Raw genomic sequence first — 19,924 nt, 5'->3', positions numbered from 1 at the left:
GACCGGTTAGGCCTGGACGAGGAGGCCTACCGTATCCAGTTAAGGGACACAAAGCTAAGGAATGGGGAAAGCCCCCGGCAGTTATATTACCGCATCAAAGATCTGACGGAGAAGTGGATCCAGGCACCTACCCCAGCTAACCAACCGCTATTGGACAAAATAATACTAGAACAGTTTATAGAAGCCTTGCCAGGCCCAATGCAAAGATGGGTTCGGCAACACCACCGGCCTACATTGGCAGAGGCGGTCGACATCGCGTCGGCTTATCAAAAGGCCGGGTATAGCCGTCTCCCCATAACCGGTGCCATAGGAAGAATGACCTTATCCAGCCTGGAACACCCAGTACAAAAGGGACCAAGAGGGATCCCCACCCGATGGAGGCAACCAGAGGACGGCCCAAAAAAATACGAAGAAAGAAAACTGGGACATGAGGAGAAGCAGTCACCTATGGCCCAGGGGTTTCGACAGCCCCAATGCTTTGAGTGCAGTGAATGGGGCCACATTGCCCGGTTTTGCCCCAGAAGGAAGACGACAGAGCCCATGGATATTGGCTTTATGAAAACCCATCCAGAAGAACGCAGCCCTGGACCCTATGTTGTGGATATAAGGGTTGATGGTCGACCCACGAGGGCGCTGCTAGATAGCGGAAGTAGACAAACAGCCATATCTCCAACCGTGAGTACTACACCTAACTTGTCTAACATTTCTATACCAATAAGGTGTATTCATGGGGACGTAAAATCATACCCGGTGAAGGACATACAGATAGAGATGAACCACGAAACCACTCTGTTAAAGGCTGCCGTCCTTCCTACCCTACCTACCCCCGTAGTCATAGGGACGGACTTACCACACTTTGATAAAGCACTAAGGACCATAGAGGAAGAAGGCGGAAGCAGGGTCAACCTCAAAGTCACGAAAGAAGAGAACCCTAGAAACCCTCCCGGTCACAAGAGACGGAACAGATTAGAGTGGTGTCAAGCCAGTTATATGACTCGTCCAATCAATTGGAACCCCGAAGATCATGAAGATTCCCTGAGAGGCGAAACCCTGACTGATCCAACCCTTCGGGTAGCCCGGGAGAGAGCGGCCAACGAGATAGAACCAGATGTAGCAAGGGGACCGGGGTTCTTGTTTCGTCATGGCCTCTTATATCGCAAATACAAAGCGGACGATGGGAACGTAAAAGAACAACTGGTCTTGCCAAAAACACATAGGATGGTCATAATGCAGTTAGCACATAACCACCCCTGTGGGGGGCACATGGCCTCCCTAAAAACCCAGCAGAACATCTTGAGACGGTTCTATTGGCCAGGCATTTATGGGGAAGTAGCCCGGTTCTGCAAGGCGTGCCCGACTTGCCAGTTAACCAGTGGGGTTTTACCAGCAAAGGCCCCACTACAGAAAATGCCCCTCATTAACGTACCCTTCCAGCGAATAGGCATGGACATCGTGGGACCTATAGAACCTGCTTCACGAGGGTACAGGTATCTACTAGTCATAGTTGACTATGCTACGCGATATCCGGAGGCGTTCCCCTTGAAGGGAACCTCAGCCCGACAGTTATGTGACCAACTCATACCCTTCTTCGCGAGGGTGGGGTTACCCTCGGAAGTCATTACCGACCAAGGGACTAATTTCATGTCCACCCTACTTCGACAAGTATGCGAGAGACTACAGATTCATCAGCTACGTACCTCAGTGTATCATCCCCAGACAGACGGGTTAGTCGAAAGGTATAACAAAACAATCAAGAAGATGATACGAAGAGTAACAGGACCCGACGGGAAGAACTGGGAACGAGTATTACCCTTAGTCTTAATGGTATTAAGAGATACACCGCAATCATCTACGGGATTCTCTCCCTTTGAGCTCCTTTTCGGAAGACAACCCCGAACCATATTGGATCTCGTAAAAGAGGAATGGGAGACTTCAGAGGAAATTTCATTAACAGAGTATACCGAAGAGCTAAAAGAACATCTGACAATACTCCGTTCAATGGCCGAAACGAATCTAGGACAAGCCCAAGTAACTCAGGAGAAAACATATAACAAAGGAAGTCGGATGAGAACGTTCAAGGTAGGGGACCAAGTACTGATCCTCCTACCTACCAGTACGAACAAGCTACTGGCCAGATGGAGAGGTCCTTATGAAGTTAAGGAGGTCCTTAGTCCAGTGACGTATCGAATCCACCAACCCGACCGGGCCAAACCAGACCAGGTATATCACGTGAATCTACTAAAGGCATGGACCACACCCATATTAGCGGCAACGATGGAGATCGGTGACGATGGTTCAGAACAAAATGTGACCCGACAACAAGGCAAACTGGAAGACGTTCAATGGGGTAAAATACTAACACCTTCCATGAAATCCGAACTGTTAGCCAGCCTGTCACCCTATGCAGGGGCCTTCTCGACCTTACCTGGAAGAACCAATCTAATCGAACATGAGATCAGAACCGATCCCGGACAGACCGTCCGGCTAAGACCCTATCGGATCCCCGGAGCAAGAAGGCTAATCATCAAAAACGAGGTAAAAGACATGCTACGCATGGATATTATTGAACCATCCACCAGCTCCTGGTCCTCCCCGATAGTACTGGTACCAAAGCCGGACGGTACAATTAGGTTTTGTATGGATTACCGACAGCTGAATACCATTTCCAGATACGAAGCCTATCCAATGCCAAGAATGGACGAATTGTTGGAGAGCCTAGGATCCGCAAACTTCCTGAGTACACTGGACCTAACCAAGGGATATTGGCAAATCCCCTTGAAAACCACAGACCGAGAAAAAACCGCCTTTGCAACCCCCCAAGGCCTATATCAATTTAAAGTTCTACCTTTTGGCCTACACGGAGCTCCGGCCACCTTCCAAAGATTGATGGATGTCGTGCTACGCCCCCATGAGAAGTATGCTGCAGCTTACTTAGATGACATTGTCGTGTATAGCACTACCTGGGAGGCCCATCTATACCACTTGGAACAGGTGGTGGCTGAGTTAGCTAGGGCAGGCTTACACATCAATCCCAAGAAGACGGTGATGGGTGCGCACGAAACCAAGTATCTTGGACACCTGGTTGGTGGAGGCATGTTACGACCCCAAACTTCAAAAATCAAAGCCATATATGAAATTCCAACGCCCACTACAAAAAAACAAATCCGAGCCTTCTTAGGCTTCATCGGTTATTACCGAAGGTTCATCCCTGATTTCTCCACGGTGGCTGCCCCCTTGACCGACGCTTTAAGGAATAAAGGAAATCCTGATCTGTCCAAAAATGTTGCGGCTTTGGATGCCATCGAGGTCCTGAAACAAAGGATAACCTCGAATCCAGTACTCCGGTGCCCCGACTTTCATGACCATTTTTTTCTGCAAACAGACGCTTCGAACCATGGTCTTGGTGCGGTTCTTTCACAAGAACATGATGGTGAACTTCAACCAGTCTGTTTCGTGAGCAGGAAACTCGTTCCTCACGAGGAGGCCTATTCAACGGTGGAAAAAGAGTGTTTGGCCATCAAATGGGCGGTGGAAACTCTCAAATATTATCTCTTGGGACGCCCCTTTACATTGTATACTGACCACGCTCCCCTACAATGGCTCGCCAAACATAAGGATACCAACCAGCGTGTTCTTCGCTGGTTCCTGTCACTGCAACCGTTTGATTTCCTTACCATTCACAAGCCGGCTGGATTCCAACTGGTGGCCGACTATCTGTCCAGGAATGCTCCCTTGCCCGATCGGCCAGGGTTTGTGATGGGGAGATGTGAAGAGGGTCCCGTCGGACGAAGGGAAATGGGGAAACATAGAGTACTGACGGTGGCCCACGAAACAGCCCAGCCCTTACCTTGTTTCGCCGGGGTGGACGTCACGGGTGCTGTCCGGGGCTCGGAGCTGCGGCCGGCCGCGGTGCGGAGACGCGCGCACCCCGGCGTGTTCCTCTCGCCGCCGGAGCAGGCAAGAAGAGAGAGGCGACGGGCCAGACGGAGCGGGTCGCTCTACGGAGGCAGTTCGCTCGGCGGGGGCGGGCGAGCAGGGACACCCAAGCAGGGGAGAGGAGGGGCCTTGGAAAACACATGCGAACGTGGACGGGACTCCCCTGACAGGCGGGAGTATCGGGAGGCACAACCCCAGACGGCAGCCTTTAAAGGAGGCGGGACGTGGCAGGAACAACCAATAGAAAGCCTGATAGTCAGGGAAGGACCCTATTGGTGGGGAGACAAGTCACTCATGACTTATAAAAGACCGGGAACTGATCAACGTGTTGTTGTTTCCTTTTCTAGTCATACGGAGAGGGCGAAGAGCGAAGGGACGACTGGTGGGCCTATCCGGAGTCCCAAGAGGCTTAGGAAAGAAGGTTATTTTCCCCGGAAGCGGCCAGAGAAGTGAAGTAACTCTCAAACAGCCAGGAACAATTGACTATAATTTCGTTTGGTTAAGAACCAAGAATAAAGCACTATTTCAGCATCTAAACACTGGGTGTGACTCTTAATTTCTACACTTAGATACCTGTAGTCTTCATTACTCCTAGTCCAACTCTTCCTCGTCCCAGTGCTGACCAATGAGGCAAGGTGCCTCATATATATGCACTGGGACGAGGAAGAGGGACATGGAGGTAATTCTGGGCAAAGAGCTGTTTTTTGGGGAGAGGGGGTGTGTGGGGCTGGGGGTGAGGGGTTGTGCGATAACTCCTAATGGAAATCCATATCTAGGCTAAGCAAGCATGATATGTGTTATTAGGGGCTAGACAGGCATTTTGGTGCAGCCAGTCTAGTTAATTCTTACTTTGGCTTGGCTTTTTTTTTAACTGGGTATCCCTTATAAAGCAGTCCTTCTAAGTACAATTACCTGGCTAAACTGGCATTTGAGTACTGCCAGTCTGGCTGTTTCTTACTGTGGCATTCTATATTTTTCTGGGCATCCATGATACAATAACCATGATCAGTGTTATAGCTTTGAATGGCATCTTGGTGCAACCAGTCTGGGTATGTATTAATGTGGTATGGCATGTTTTACTGTAATATGTTATTACGTGTCTGTACTGGTCTATATTGTGCAGCCAGTTGGACATGTTCATGACATTTTTAATAGCAAAGCATTACTTTAATTGAAGCATTAATGTTCCTGTGCACTGTTGGTGACTTGCATATATTTGATTTTTGGATTGGTGTTACCCTACAAAACAATTGCAAACGCTCTGGCATTTTAGCCAATTTCTCTCTGAAAGTGTGCCTTATAAAGCATTCAAACACATATTTATATCTTTCATCCTAGTGTAGTGTACGGCATTCCTCTGCAGCAGCATGAAAGTGTGTACTGCGCAATCATGGTAGTCTAGACCGGCCCAGAGTGTGGTGCCACCTGTGATTTTTTGCTGAGCTGCGGTGGGGGGGTCCTCTGCATGGCTCGCAGGGGGGGCGCCCACATTTTTTGCTGCGCCACTGCTTGCCCCAAACCAAATTGCAGTATTTCTGTATGCTTTGTAAGCATAATGTGCATTACTATATTTATTTGTATTTATTTATTGAGCATTTGTTAGGCGCTTACACATCATAATTGTGTTTGAAAGTGCCACAAGGCTAAATGGGAAGAGAATAGGGAAAAAATAACATTGGCAAAACAGTAAAGTACAGTCATGGTCCTACTAGGCCTTGTGGCATTCAGACGTGAAAGTGCGGTGAGGAGAAGTGCAGGAGACAGAGAGGGAGGAGGGGGCGAGCAGAGGAGTGGACAACAGCTGGTGGTGGGCCCAGGAGGGAAGTGATAAGAGGAGCCAGGAGAAGAACCTCAGGCTAAGTGCTAGAGCAAGTGATTCCCAAGGTTGGGAGCAGAGCCGGCAAGCAGGGCCCGTAAGTGCTGTGCAGAGGGTGTGTGGAGGGTTGGTATCGACTGGGAAGAAGGGCCTGGAATCCTGTGAGATTCATGAGGATCAGGCCATCGGTCAAAGCCACAGTGGGGTGATTAGCAGGGAAGGGAAAGAGGGAAGGAGGTTGAGTACAGCAGAGTTTTTAGCAGTTTACAGAACTTAAGGAGGTCCGATTTAATTCTGTGCTTGGAGAAGAGTTTGACAGTCAAAGATTTGGATTTAGAGTAGCGAAGGGCTCTAGCAGGGGAGTATTTAGGGAGGGAAAGATGGAGATAGCGAGGTCCCAGGCCCCAGAAGGGAATTTTCCGTCTTGAAAACAAAAAACAAAGTATGCCAGTGTTAGAAATGTAATCACTCCCCGGTTTGTTGTTAATTCACATATTGCGCAATCTGTAATGCCAATTTTACACAAATGCTTGTTTCCATTTGATATTTTTTTTACTCATGACAGCATAGTCCCCACTCTAGGCCATCATTACTTTTATGTAATTCTCACCAAAGTAGAAAATAAGCAGCATCGGATTGACTGCAAAGAGAGTCCTACCGCCTCAGTTTCAATACAGAAACTTCAGAGGAAATTGTGGAAGGTCAATTTGCAAACTGTAAGGACTAATCCTGCATCCTTCTCAATGATCATGGTATATCATTTTATTGGCAGGGCAGCAGGTGGACAGCCTTTGCATGTCAAAGGCTACAGTATATGGTTTTAACTCTTGTGATTCTTTGGGATAGCATTTAACAAAAGAAAACCCAATCATCCCTTTTGCCCTCTATCTGCTGCTTAAAGAATTGAGTGGGATATGCCCATGTCTATGCCCCACTCTGGAAAGTCTCTGGTTCCTCCGCTTCTACCTCAATGTCATTTGAGAATGTCCAGAAATAAATATATACAATTAAAATAGAGGGACTCTTAGAACAGATAAGATTCATGCTGCATTCAAATCATATTCTCAATAGTGGCATATCCTAGTGGCTAATCTATTCACAAACACACATTAGCTGATGAGAGTCATAGTCAGTAATGATGTGCGTATTTAAGCAATAAACCTCTTGCAGGGGGCATCATTTACAGGCCCGAGAGAAGCAAGAACCTTAACAAAAGGCTTTCAGACTGAAAATGTCCCAGTGTGACAGGCTTATAGCTATTAGTATCCCAGGACTTAATTTCAGGCTATTCATAGTAATACATAGGGACACTTAACTTGTGTTGTGGTGGATCAGAGCGAGGAACAGTAATGGTTGCCAGCTCAGCTGCGTCACAACTGATTAGTGAGACTAGACTGGTCAATTCATTCCACGCACAGGTGAGCTGGCAGCCATGTTTGGTGTATTATTAAAGACAGAAAGCAGTGGGGTATGTTAAAGGATATATTTGGGAATCCGTTTCCTGCTTCAATTGGCCTGTGGTTGCCAATGTTGGTTGGCGACTACCTCATACTATTACTATACTATCGGGCTGCATCCTAAATGTATTTCCCTGTTGCGCACTGCCAAAAAATTCTGCGCTTGTTTACGGACCTTCAACAAAGTTCTGTCATCTGCTGGAAAATGGAGATGGGCGATGGAGCAGAAGTTGCTGGAAGGTGGGTTTGAATAGAATGTTTGTGCATGACTCGAAGCCAGTTTGAAAGCGTGCAAGGAAGGCTTTCACCTGCTGGTAACAACTCAGTTGTGGCCCGCGAGCGTGCTCGAAACAAGTGTACTGTCCCTCGCAAGGTACTAATTTAAAAAACAAGCATTGGCATAGTCAAACATATTGGCTTTCCCAATGCGTCATAGTGTAGGTCCAGAATATCTGAAGGACTGAGAAAGTCAATCCTGTCAACCAGTCTGGAAATCACTTCACAAAGACTGTGGTAGGGATTGAGATACGGTGCACAGGGCACTAGGGGTGAAAACAAAAAACAATAGGTAAATCTAGGAGCAACAACTAAAACAATTCACATATGGGGCCTCTGAGTTTTTCACCCACATCTATTCTGAATATATTATTGATGTTTATTTTGTTTTGGCTGTTGCAAAAAGATAAGATGTTTTACTGCATTAGATGTTTAACATGAATATTCCATGGTGTCATGGACATGTGCCTTAATCTATTATTTATTCTAGTAGAATCCTATTTTTATCATTGATTTTCACTTATAATCTATATCCACAGAAAGAAATACTGAAATCTGATTTCTTAATTTCTATGATGTTGGCTATGCTATCATTTGCAGTCACTTCCAGTACTGTCTTTCTCTCGCTCAGGGTATGTACCGCATTTTGACATTTGCATTTTTTCACTTTCTAAAATGTGATGCATTATTCATATGGTTTCTTCCTATCTCTCACACCATGTCTTGGTTTTACACGGCATGTTCTGAAAAATAATAATATGCTACCCATAATTTGAAGCATATTTTCAATATTTGACAGGGGTGTATCTAGTTTACTATCTCAAGAAACACTAATTATGAAATTCAATGGTCTTGCTAAGCAATATTGCTCAATTTCAACTCAAAAGTTATATATGCTATATATTATTAAAGAGGTCCCCAACCATGTGTGTGCAGTGAGCAAAATGTGTATATCAAATGAAATGGTGAGTAACATTCATTTTTCAAAAGAACATATCAACGCTCAGTTGGCAAAAAAATGATTGCAACACAAATTAGAAATAAATTAAACTTACATTAAGTGTCTGCAGGAAATGTTGAGGAAATTGAGTGGTCAGTAATACATTTTTATACACATAAGACCAGTCAAGTTGTACAAAAATATATAGGACTGAATAAACATTACCAGGTGTTTAGGTGCGCAAGCAAAATATTTTTCTAAAATGTAGTGTAAATGTCTAGATAGTGAAATTGGTCACAAACGGAGTACTGATTTTCAGGTGTACTTTGGGATTCTGCCTGCAGATTTTCTGGGATATTTAGTAGCAAATTGTGATTTCCTAAGCATACAAGATCAGCAATCCTGTTCCACAGTCAATGATTACTGTATTGTGAATTTTTCTCCAGGCATGTTATGACATTTTGCATTTCTGATTGAACAAAGAGTGAACACAATCCTCTTGAGTTAATTTTCCAATGCCCAGGGTAGGCACCATGAAGAAGATATCCGACAGCCAGGGGTGAGGGGAGAAGGAGCTGGTTGCTGATGCCTAAACTCGACACTGAGGCATTGGAAAGAATTGCTAATTCACAAGAAATTAAGATATTCTCTTAAAACTGTTAAACACTTCAGAGGTGTGAGGGGCCAGAAATGAGAGGCAGGCACAACGTTGTAGGGTTCTCAACATTCGCCATGTTTATTAAACAAAAAGGATGCTATTAAGGTCTAGCTGTCCCTATCCTAATGCGAATGTCCCTACCTATGAAACTATAACTAAAGCAAGTTGACCTTGTGTCCAAACTGTATCTGAACCTCACACAAGCATATACACAAGTGGTGCAAGGTCATTGTTTCTGATTACAGCCAACAAATTATAATGTGAATGTTCAAAATAAGTAATTCCAATAAACGCAATCCTTGTATTCAGGAGTTGGCTCCCTTCCCCTGAACCAATTCAGGAAGCATGTGGGAATATGTGGTTCTAATAATGTTCTTGTCAAATGAAATAAAAATATATTTTCCACAAAGCGTCTTCTTTGTTAAGTAAAATGTCCAATCCATAAAATACTTTTGTCAGAATAGCAATACTTTTCTCAGGATGGCAAAACCAAATGTCTCCTTCATAAAGCACTTTTCTCAGGTTGGCAAAATAAAATGTCTCTTTCATACAATTGTTCCTTCCCTGGTATTCTCTCCTGCCTGGAATTTCTCAACTTCTTTAACTAAAAAACTCTTGAAATCCTGGTTTACTCTCCTTCAAGGAATATCTCCTTTTTGTCTCATATAGATCTCTTGGTATATTCTCCTGCCAGGTATCACGTTCCAGAAAGGATCACTCCCTGATACTCTTATCAGGTCTTTCTGCAAACTTCCTTCCACTTTAAGTTTCACACGATCATACTTCTACAATAGCACAACTTGTTGACTTCAGTAGTTACTTGCACCAATTTCCCCCATGCAGATATTTCATTTATGAGGGTTGGTTCAAGCTCTGTTGGCAACCTTTCTTTCAATCTCTCTTGGCAATGCTTGTCCTAGATTTCCCCCAATTGACATCTCATGTCAAGAGAACTGCACAATTCTTGCCTCCCTATTTTTCTTGCAATGTCTTTTGTTTTATGGTAATGTGGCTTTCCGGTTTCCCCCAACTGACATCTCATGTCAGGCGAATTGTATGCCATTGCCTCTTTGTTTCTCTCCCAAAGTACTTTGGCTCATGGCAATGCTGGTTCCAGGTTTCTCCAACTGACATCTCATGTCAGGAGAATTGTACCATATTTGCCTCTGTATTTCTCTCCCAAACTTTTTTGGCCAGGTTTCCCCCAACTGACATCTCATGTCAGGAGAATTGTACCATACTTGCCTTCTCTTTATAAGTCTATTTGGTCAATATTCAAAGATATTCTTCAAATACTCTTTAATGTCCCTGCGCATCCTGGGGCCCCCTTCCCTCTCAGGCTGTCTCACAGGTAAACTGTGCTGTTTCTGCAAGCGTCTTTCACGGGGCTGGCTTCCTCGTCTGCACAGACGTTTGTGTGGTTCTCTTGTTAGCGTTTGCTCCCTTCGTCACCAGCACCTGTGCCGCTCTGCACGGCCTCTCCTCCTCTGACCCCGCTGCGCGCTGTTCGCCTTCTCATTACTGGAGTTTCTCCTCTCTGGTCTAGAATGCTGCCTGCCTGCTGCAGGCAGCTGTTTACCGCTCTCCCAACGGCTGTTCTGCTGTGAACTGCCTCTGTCACCAGTCTCGCGTCCCGCTCTGCGTACTCTGCAGCTTCTCTCCTCTTCCCTTCGTCGATCCTCCTGCTGATGGTAACCTTCGGTTTTAAATGTCCCGCACAGTTTCTTCAATTTTAGACAACTAGAATGCAGTTCACGCTTAACGTCACATTTCCTCCCCATTAACTCCTTTTTCTTCTTCTTCGTCTCAGTACCCTAGTCATTATGGGAATTGGAGTACAAATATGTTTAGACTTTTCAAGGTGATATTGTCTTAAATACTTGTTGGAATAGAGATTATCGGAGTCAGGAGAGGCTATGTGGATGTTATGTGTAGTGCTGTTTTGCTCAGAACACCTATAAAGGTCAAAATGATTATAATCAAAGCATGTTGGAGGTAAACCCAGCCTACCTGAGGTGTAAAGGTTATTCCGCTGGGAGGTTTTTCATACAAAGTGGTTTGGATTTTACCAGGGGAAAACTCCCCCAAACAACATTCCATCAGCTATTTAGGGATTATGGGGTTTTCCATATAATATATTGCATATAAAAATTGACAAAGCACAAACAAAAAAAGAATGTATTGAGAAACAATGGGAGCTTTTTTGAAGGACACCAAATAGTTTGATGTTTAATGAAGTTGTCGAGACATGCATTATACCATCTCTTTTGACAGGTAGTCCTTGGCCCACCAGCCCCCCATTGTTATAGGCACATTTTTCTTACTGGACATTGCCAGTAAGATAGTTTCCAAATGTTTGTTGCTCAAACAGGAGGAGTGGACTCAAAGTAACAATATCTTGAAGCCCTCCCAAACAGGTTTCAAGGGAGGGCTTAGTACAGTGGACACACGCGATCATGGAGAAATACGGTAAGGTTAAGGGAGCGAGATTATTTTCGGCTTTTTTTAGATTTGGAGAAAGCATTTGATTTGATTGATAAAAACATAGTGTGGCATAATTCACATTGTATTGTGGTCCCTAATGGTTTTTATCGTGGTCCCTAATGGTTTAATAAATCTTATCCAACTGTGATACGCAGACATCTCAGCGTCTGTCCAATATACAATATCAGGGAATTATGCATTGTTTTCCCCACCAATAAAGGTGAAAAGCAGGGATGTCAGTTGGCCCCAATTTATTCTTTCAGACGTTGATTCTAATACTTCTCTTATTCCACCCACTCTGAAGGGTACATTTTATAGCATGCTTCTCTAAGACGAAGACACATTTATTTTGGACTTAACACTGGCAGGTGTCCAACAGGGCCGGCTAAACACAAAGGCTATATTGGGAAATATAGTTTGACATTGAGGGGGTAATTCATAGAATTCAGCGCACAAGTGGCGCACGCGGCTGGCGCACAGTGTGCGCGTCTGACAATCTTCGTCAGCCGCATGCGCCAAAATCCATTTCCGCGCACAGCGTATTCATGGATTTTAACTTCCATGACCAGCCGTGGCACAGAGTGGCGCAGTGGCCCTGCAGCAGCGCCAGTTACGCCCCGACCACTCCCCGTGTGCATGTACAGCGCACAAATCCCGTACATGGCGCACAGGCCAGTGGACCAGCATACAGGCCCCCAACCACAAAAACGCCTGTAAAAAAACCCCCACGCACCCCTCTGAATACACGTACCCCGCTGCGCGGGGAGAATCACACTTGATTGGCCCTGTGCGACCGGGGTATGTGTATTTCGGGGGTTCACGGGAAGTTTCACACGCGATTGGCCCTGTGCAAGCGGGGTACGTGAATTTCGGGGGTGCGCGGGAAGTTTCACATGCGATTGGCCCTGTGCGAGCGGGGTACGTGTATTTCGGGGGGTTTGTGGGAAGTTTCACACGTGATTGGCCCTGTGCGAGCCGGGTACGTGTATTACGGGGGTTCGCGGGACGTTTCACACATGATTGGCCCTGTGCGAGTGGGGTACGTGTATTTTGGGGGTGCGCAGGAAGTTTCACACGCGATTGGCCCTGTGCGAGCGGCGTATGTGTATTTCGGGGGATCGCTGGAAGTTTCACACGCGATTGGCCCTGTGCGAGCGGGATACGTGTATTTCGGGGGTTCGCGGGAAGTTTCACACACGATTGGCCCTGTGCGAGCGGGGTACGTGTATTTCGGGGGTGCGCGGGTAGTGTCACACGCGATTGGCCCTGTGCAAGCGGAGTACGTGCATTTCGGGGGTTCGCAGGAAGTTTCACACGCGATTGGCCCTGTGCGAGCGGGGTACGTGTATTACTGGGGTTCGCGGGGAGTTTCACAGGCGATTTTGCTGTCAGAGCGGGGTACTTGTATCCAGTGGGGTGCGCGGGGAGTCCCACACGTGAATTGGCAGTGTGGGTCCTCCCAGGTGTGCCCTCTACCCCCTCCACGGCCCCTGCAGGCAGCCCATACCACAGGGGACTACCCAGCACCCCTGGTCATGTCCCGCACGCAGCCCATCCACCATGGGCATGCCCCCCAGCCAGCCCACATGTCACCTTGCACTAGTGATCACCAACTCATGTCCCCCAGCACCACCACCCCCCAGCAGTGAGGGGCAGCTGCCAGCAGGCCCCGACTCATGTCCCCCAGCACCCCCACCCATCCAGCATTGACGGGCACCTGCCAGCAGGCCCCGACTCATGTCCCCCAGCACCCCCACCCCCCAGCAGTGATGCTCAGGCCCTGACTCATGTCCCCCAGCACCCCCACCCCCCAGCAGTGAGGCTCAGGCCCCGGCTCATGTCCCCCAGCACCCCCACCCACCCAGCATTGACGGGCACCTGCCAGTAGGCCCCGACTCATGTCACCCAGCACCCCCAGCCCCCAGCAGTGAGGCTCAGGCCCGACTCATGTCCCCCAGCACCCCCACCCACCCAGCATTGACAGGCACCTGCCAGCAGGCCCAACTCATGTCCTCCAGCACCCCCACCCCCCAGCAGTGAGGCTCAGGCCCGACTCATGTCCCCCAGCACCCCCAACCCCCAGCAGTGAGGGGCACCTGCAAGCAGGCACAGAGTCATGTCCCCCAGCACCCCCACTCCCCAGCAGTGAGGCTCAGGCCCCAACCCCTGTCCCCCAGCACCCGCACCCCCCAGCAGTGAGGCTGAGGCCCGACTCATGTCCCCCAGCCTCCCCCACGCCCCAGCAGTAAGGCTCAGGCCCTGACTCATGTCCCCCAGCACCCCCACCCCCCAGCAGTGAGGCTCAGGCCCGATCCATGTCCCCCAGCACCCCCACCCCCCAGCAGTGAGGCTCAGGCCCTGACTCATGTCCCCCAGCACCCCCACCTCCCAGCAGTGAGGCTCAGGCCCCGACTCATGTCCCCCAGCACCCCCACCCACCCAGCATTGACGGGCACCTGCCAGCAGGCCCCCACTCATGTCCCCCAGCACCCCCACCCCCAGCAGTGAGGCTCAGGCCCTGACTCATGTCCCCCAGCACCCCCATCCCCCAGCAGTGAGGCTCAGGCCCTGAATCATGTCCCCCAGCACCCCCACCCCTCAGCATTGAGGCTCAGGCCCCGACTCATGTCCCCCAGCACCCCCTCCCACTCAGCATTGACGTGCACCTGCCAGCAGGCCCTGACTCATGTCCCCCAGCACCCCCACCCCTCAGCAGTGAGGCTCAGGCCCCGACTCATGTCCCCCAGCACCCCCACCCACCCAGCATTGACAGGCACCTGCCAGCAGGCCCGACTCATGTCCCCAGCACCCCAACCCCTCAGAAGTGAGGCTCAGGTCTCGACTCATGTCCCCCAGCACCCCCACCCACCCAGCATTGACGGGTACCTGCCAGCAGGCCTCGACTCATGTCCCCCAGCACCCCTACTCCCCAGCAGTGAGGCTCAGGCCCGACTCATGTCCCACCAACACGTCATCATGATCCACAATCATGGGCCTCATGGCCTCCCAAATCCCACCGCACGCCACCCCTGTGCAAAGACCCAACCAAGTATCCCATCCACCCCACATTGAAATGCCCATTACATGATACAACCCAAATGGCAAGAATGTACATCAACACATGTCTGTCACACACACACAATGGGTGCTGGTGATTGTGAAAACCTACATTGTGACATGCATGAAACCAATGAGAGAATACCACACATAAAAGTAATAAACCAAAATGTATTGAACACAAAAAGAATGTAATCGAATGAAAACATGAAAAAAATGTTTGAAAAAAAGATGAAATGCAGCATGTCCAAAACACAAAAAGAAGAACATGAAGTCTGAATCCAAATAAATCGAAATGAAAATGTGTCCAAAGTCTCCAGCCACCAAATCAAATCCAAAGGAAACGGAAACAGTAAAATCCATTGCTCCATGGCGAGAAAAATAATAATAGATAAATCTACTGTTCAACTATGTACAAAGAAGTAATCCAGGGTCCAACGAATGAAATGAAACCTAGCAAAAAAACGACCTAATAAAGAACTATATACAAAAAGGCGGGGCATAGTCTAAGCGCCCCAAATGAATGAAAAAGATAAAGGAAACCTAAAACTACAAACTATATACAATGGCGGCGGGCTAGTCCGACGGCTCACTTCCCGATTTCCCAGGCCAGGGCATCATCGAATTCTTGCTCGATTTCCTGGAGGCGGTCCTCTTCCATGGCCCGAGGGTTCGCAGGGACGATGCCATGTTGGACTCCAACTCCCTGCGAATGGCCTCGAGGCACTTGGCCCGCCTCAGTGCCCTCCGCATGGAGTTGTCCACCCTGACCATTGTGAGCCGTGCCTCTTCTGCCCGCCGCCGCTCTGCATCTATACGCCGGCCCAACCGCAGCCACACGGAAGACACACCCATTCCAGGGTTCTCCTGCACTCTGGCCGATGCCTGCCCCTCTGATGTCGATGGCCCAGAGCCATCATTGCTCCCACCTAGAGCCTGCTGCTGCTGCTGCTGTCCATGTGCCCTGTCCGATGATGCCTGCACATCCTCCATCAGCTGGTCTCCAGTTGTTGTGGTGTCCACCCCTGCTGGACCGCCGACTCCCAACTGTGGCAGAGATGGGATCTCCACCAAGCTGGCTATGTTGGTCAGGCCAGGTCCACAGGAGGCCCTGGTGGAATCTGGGCCGGAAGACGGCAGGGAGAATGACTGGTGCATAGTCTCCACAGAGGAGGAGAGGTCCGCCAGAGTGAGCGACACATGTAGAAACCCACCGACCAGGGCCCTTCCCAACAGTGCCACGTCGCGACGCTGCTCTTCGTGATGGCGTGCGTGCTCCTCCCAGGAAGCACGCAAGTCATCACGAATGTCACACATGCGCAACGTGACAACCAACCAGGACGGAGCCCATACGGTCGTGGGACCCCTCGTCCGCAGGTAGTGGGGAGGCAGATGACGTGGCACTCCCCTCTACCTGCGGACGGGCCTGGGATGGGGCATCCCTGCTGGTGCATGGTGGTGCAGTCACAGGGTCAAGGACAGCGACATGCACCGGCCCCTCCGCGGTGACCTGTGCTGCCTCCTGACCCTGGCCCTGGACTGCACCACTTGCACCAGTGGTGCTACCCCCACCAGGCCCCATGTGTGGCTCAGTAGCGGGCTCCTCCTCCTCTGTGGAGACCACCAACCTGGATGTCTCCACACCGTCTTCCGCCATTGCAAGCCCCTGCGGGGGCTCACCTGGCCCATCCGCTACAGCCGTAGTGGCAGACGCGGCACCAGGCCCCTCGCTCCCGGATGATGGCAATTCCTGGGAGGGTGGCTGGGCCTTGCGTCGCCGCCCGGTGGAGGCATCCCCGCCACTTGGCTCCACAGCGCCGTCTCTGCTCTCTTCTTCACTTGACGCTGCGTAGCAGGAGACATAGAACACAAGCATCAGGGTACAGTACAATATTCTCCTAGACAGGAAGCAATAACACATGAGTGGCTCTGTCAAATGTCACTTCCATCCTGTCCCTCCACAATACATGGGTGAATGCACACAACACACATGCAGAAACAGGCACGGCGCCTGCAATCAAAATCAGCATCCATGTACAAGGGCCTCTTTTAACCAAAATGTTGCCTTCAAACTCACATGCATCATGGCTCACACTGATCCCATGCACACACATCACCGGAGGGTCATGCATCATGGCTTGTACACCACAGACACAGTGGATAGACACAGTGGATACAACGGTGACCGCACTGCATGAGTGAATCTACACATCATCACGGACATGTGTCATGCATCCATGGCGTTTCAAAGTCACACACACACTTCTCAAACACATACACATGCGCACCATACATGTACATGAGAGCAGCACCCATCCCTCACCCCCCTCCATGTCCAAGAACAGAGACTGGCATGCATTCATGTGTGCGTTCTGCATATAGCTCCCCCTGTTGCATTGGGACACATGCACCATCCATGTGGTTCATACATTACTGGTCTCACATGCATGACCATGATGTCCCTGCACACACACATCCATACATGGCCTATGTCACACATACAGGCAAGTATCAGACTACCAGTACACTGCAACATGCCCTGTCTCACACAGCAATGCTTGGCCACTTACCGCTCAACTCCAGACGGGTCTGCCTCCGAAGGATCTGGGCGTGGAGCGCTGGGCCTACGCGTTCCAGGACCCTCATCTGGATGTTGCTCATGCTGACCCAGCCCCCGTCCGCGAGGCACCGGGCCTTGTAGAGGGTCCTGGACCTGAAGTCCTCCCAGCACTACCGGACATGCTTGATGTCGCGGTTGCCACCCCCTCCACGTTGATGGCAACCACTGCGTCCTCCCAGATCCTCTCCCGTCCTTCCTTGTTGGCGCGTGATGTTCCGAAGAGGGCATCATAATGCCCCAGGACATGCTCCACCAGGACACCAACTTCCTTCTCACTGAAGCTGGTGGCCCTATGCCTCTCTGGCTGGGGGTCGCCAGTGGTCACAGATGGTGAATGCCCCGACATGGTGACTCCCGAGGCAGGCATGGGTGGGCAACTGGGTCCTGGGGCTGGGCTGTGGAGCGATGGTATCCCAGTCGGGAGTCTTCTGTTCCAGCAGGGGTGACACAGGAACTGGACCCCTGCAGATGGCTGACGTGCAGGCACCAAAGGGCACGTGGGCAGCAGGCAGGCAGCAGCAGATGGCTGGTGGGAGCGTGCTCGGGGCTCTTGGGGGCCGGAAAATGGCCTTTTGGGCAGGAACATGGTCTTCCGTGTGTTTTCGCGTGGCCAGCTTGATACAGAGTGAATTGGCACGTGAAAAAATTTCACGTCGGCGTGTAATTCGAGGAAAGGCCCTTAGCGGGTAAGCGCATCTGTGACGTAGCGCGCATGGGTGTTTCCCTCGTGACGTAGGCATAGTGGTTCAGCGCGCGTGTGAAAAAACTGCACGTCCGCGTGTGAATGCATGCAATCCGAGGAAAGGGGCTACACACGTAAGTGACGCGATGCGTGCGGGCGTTTCCCTCAGCACGGGTTAAAGGTGAACAGGGCTTGCAGTTCGCTGTACGTGCCTTTCGCGGAGACCGACGTGTGTTGCTACTTCGTGTTGTTTCACGCGCCATCACAACTTCACAGCGGATCAAGGACGTATCTCTTCTTTTGGCGGGGGTATTGGCTATGCGTGTTTTTCATTATCACGCTAGTCAGACGGTGAGTCGCGCACGCTATTTTTCCCACCGCGGGTGCCCCTGTGTATCGCACCCGTTTTCGAGTTCATAGTAGCCTGCATGTCCCACGCGTACACGTTTTTCGTGTTACTGGGTGCCACCGCGTACTGCGGGAGGTTAATTCCACGCACGTAGGCTGCAGGGTTACGTGCACGGTTTTACTGCAGTTTTGGGGTGCCTGAGCGTTGCGTGACCCGTCACTACATCACCGAAGTCACATAAGCCTTGCAGGTGCAGGGGTCTGTTCACATCTTGCATCCCACCCCCTTCACCCCAATTGCCCAGGACAATTGTGGTGTACACCTCCCATTGGCACTCCTCCATCTGTGCCGGCATCTACTCCATCTGTGCCATGGTTGGGAGGCCACCAAAGGTAAGGGGCGCCTCAGCTGGGCGTCCTCCTCGTGGCGGGCGTGGTCAGGGATGTGGCTGGGGTGACCAGGGAGTAGGGGGACTCCAGGGTGTCCAGGGTGGCCGCAGAGGGGGAAGAGGCAGGGATGTGCCACTTGAGCACGATGTTGTGCCATGTATCGGTGCAGTCATGCCACCACCCCCTGTGGTTCCGGGAGATGCAGCTTCTGCATCTGGCACTGGCAACCGTGTGACCCGGCAGTCCGTTTCCTCGACTGCCACGGCCCCAAGAGTAGTGGTAACTGCAGGTGCAGCTGTGGACACCACCACCCAGGCTCAGGGTCTCCCAGCACAGGCTGCGTTGGCACTTGAAGAGTCCTTGGAAGATTTCCAACAGGCCAGGAGGGAAACAGTAGGTGCACGCAGGGCTGCCCTGACCAAGACACGTGTCCCTGGGGCAGTAATGTCATCTGCTGCCCCGAACAGCCAGGTGTTGGGAAGTGCAGGGGCAGATGCAGCCAACAACACCCCGGTTGTGTGTCTGCCAACCAGGAGAGTCGCGGTCAATGACCCTGCCACAGCGGATGTTGCTGCGCAGGGTCCATTAGCGGGCACCCAGCTGCCACTGACGCAAGTCAGGCCTTTGGTCGTCCCTCCACCTGCCACTCCCTTGGCTCAATCCACCGGTGCCACTGGCCATACTGATTAGGGCGGCATTTGCCAGCCAGGGTCTGCGCCACAATCCAAGAGGAGGAAGGTTGCACCTGCAGCACAGGCTGGGACCCCGCACACAGCCACGACCTCATGCATGTTGAGGAAAAAACCTTTATGCAACCAGTAACTGGACTTCCTCGTGGACTACGTGCGGGACCACAGCCATGACATGCTAGTGGGTCCTAATTGTCAGACTACGGCTGCCCACCGTGATACCCACTGGAAGCAAGTTGCAGAACATGTGAGTGCATTCGGCCATGAGGTGCGCACGGCGTAAGAGTGCAAAAAGCGTTGGAATGACCTCAAACGCAGCACTAAGGCTAATCGTGCCTCAAATTACAACTCTGGTGACTGGCAGTGGGCCTGCACCTGAGGAGGAAGACCTCACTCCGCATGAGTCACTCGTTGCGGAGTTCATACCATCTGAATCGGTCGAAGGAGTGGGAGAGATGCCAGACTTTGATGCCCAGTCCAGTGAGTGTTGCTGCGTGTTTGTTGAGGACATGTGTGTTTTACTTGTGTGATGTGTTGTGCATGACTGCCACTACATGTCACGTGTACATGG

At 50.3% G+C, this 19,924-nt stretch overlaps 1 protein-coding gene across 4 annotated transcripts in view; it reads left to right on the top strand.

The window, feature by feature from the left end:
• The window catches only part of PCNX2 (pecanex 2), a 3,925,748-nt gene that overhangs the window by 2,061,926 nt on the left and 1,843,898 nt on the right, over positions 1-19,924 (top strand). For 3 of the 4 annotated variants that reach the window (XM_069606982.1, XM_069606981.1, XM_069606984.1), the window contains one exon: positions 8,025-8,117. The exons of the other annotated variant lie outside the window; for it this stretch is intronic. In XM_069606982.1, the coding sequence (XP_069463083.1) occupies positions 8,025-8,117 (93 nt within the window). The remainder of the gene's footprint in view (positions 1-8,024; positions 8,118-19,924) is intronic. 4 annotated transcript variants of the gene reach the window in all.

This window comes from Ambystoma mexicanum, chromosome 4p (genome assembly GCF_040938575.1).
Source record: "Ambystoma mexicanum isolate Mex_15411 chromosome 4p, UKY_AmexF1_1, whole genome shotgun sequence".
Taxonomy (NCBI): Eukaryota; Metazoa; Chordata; class Amphibia; order Caudata; family Ambystomatidae; genus Ambystoma; species Ambystoma mexicanum.
Note: the sequence above shows the minus strand (reverse complement) of the source record. Positions and strands in the feature narration are given on the sequence as shown.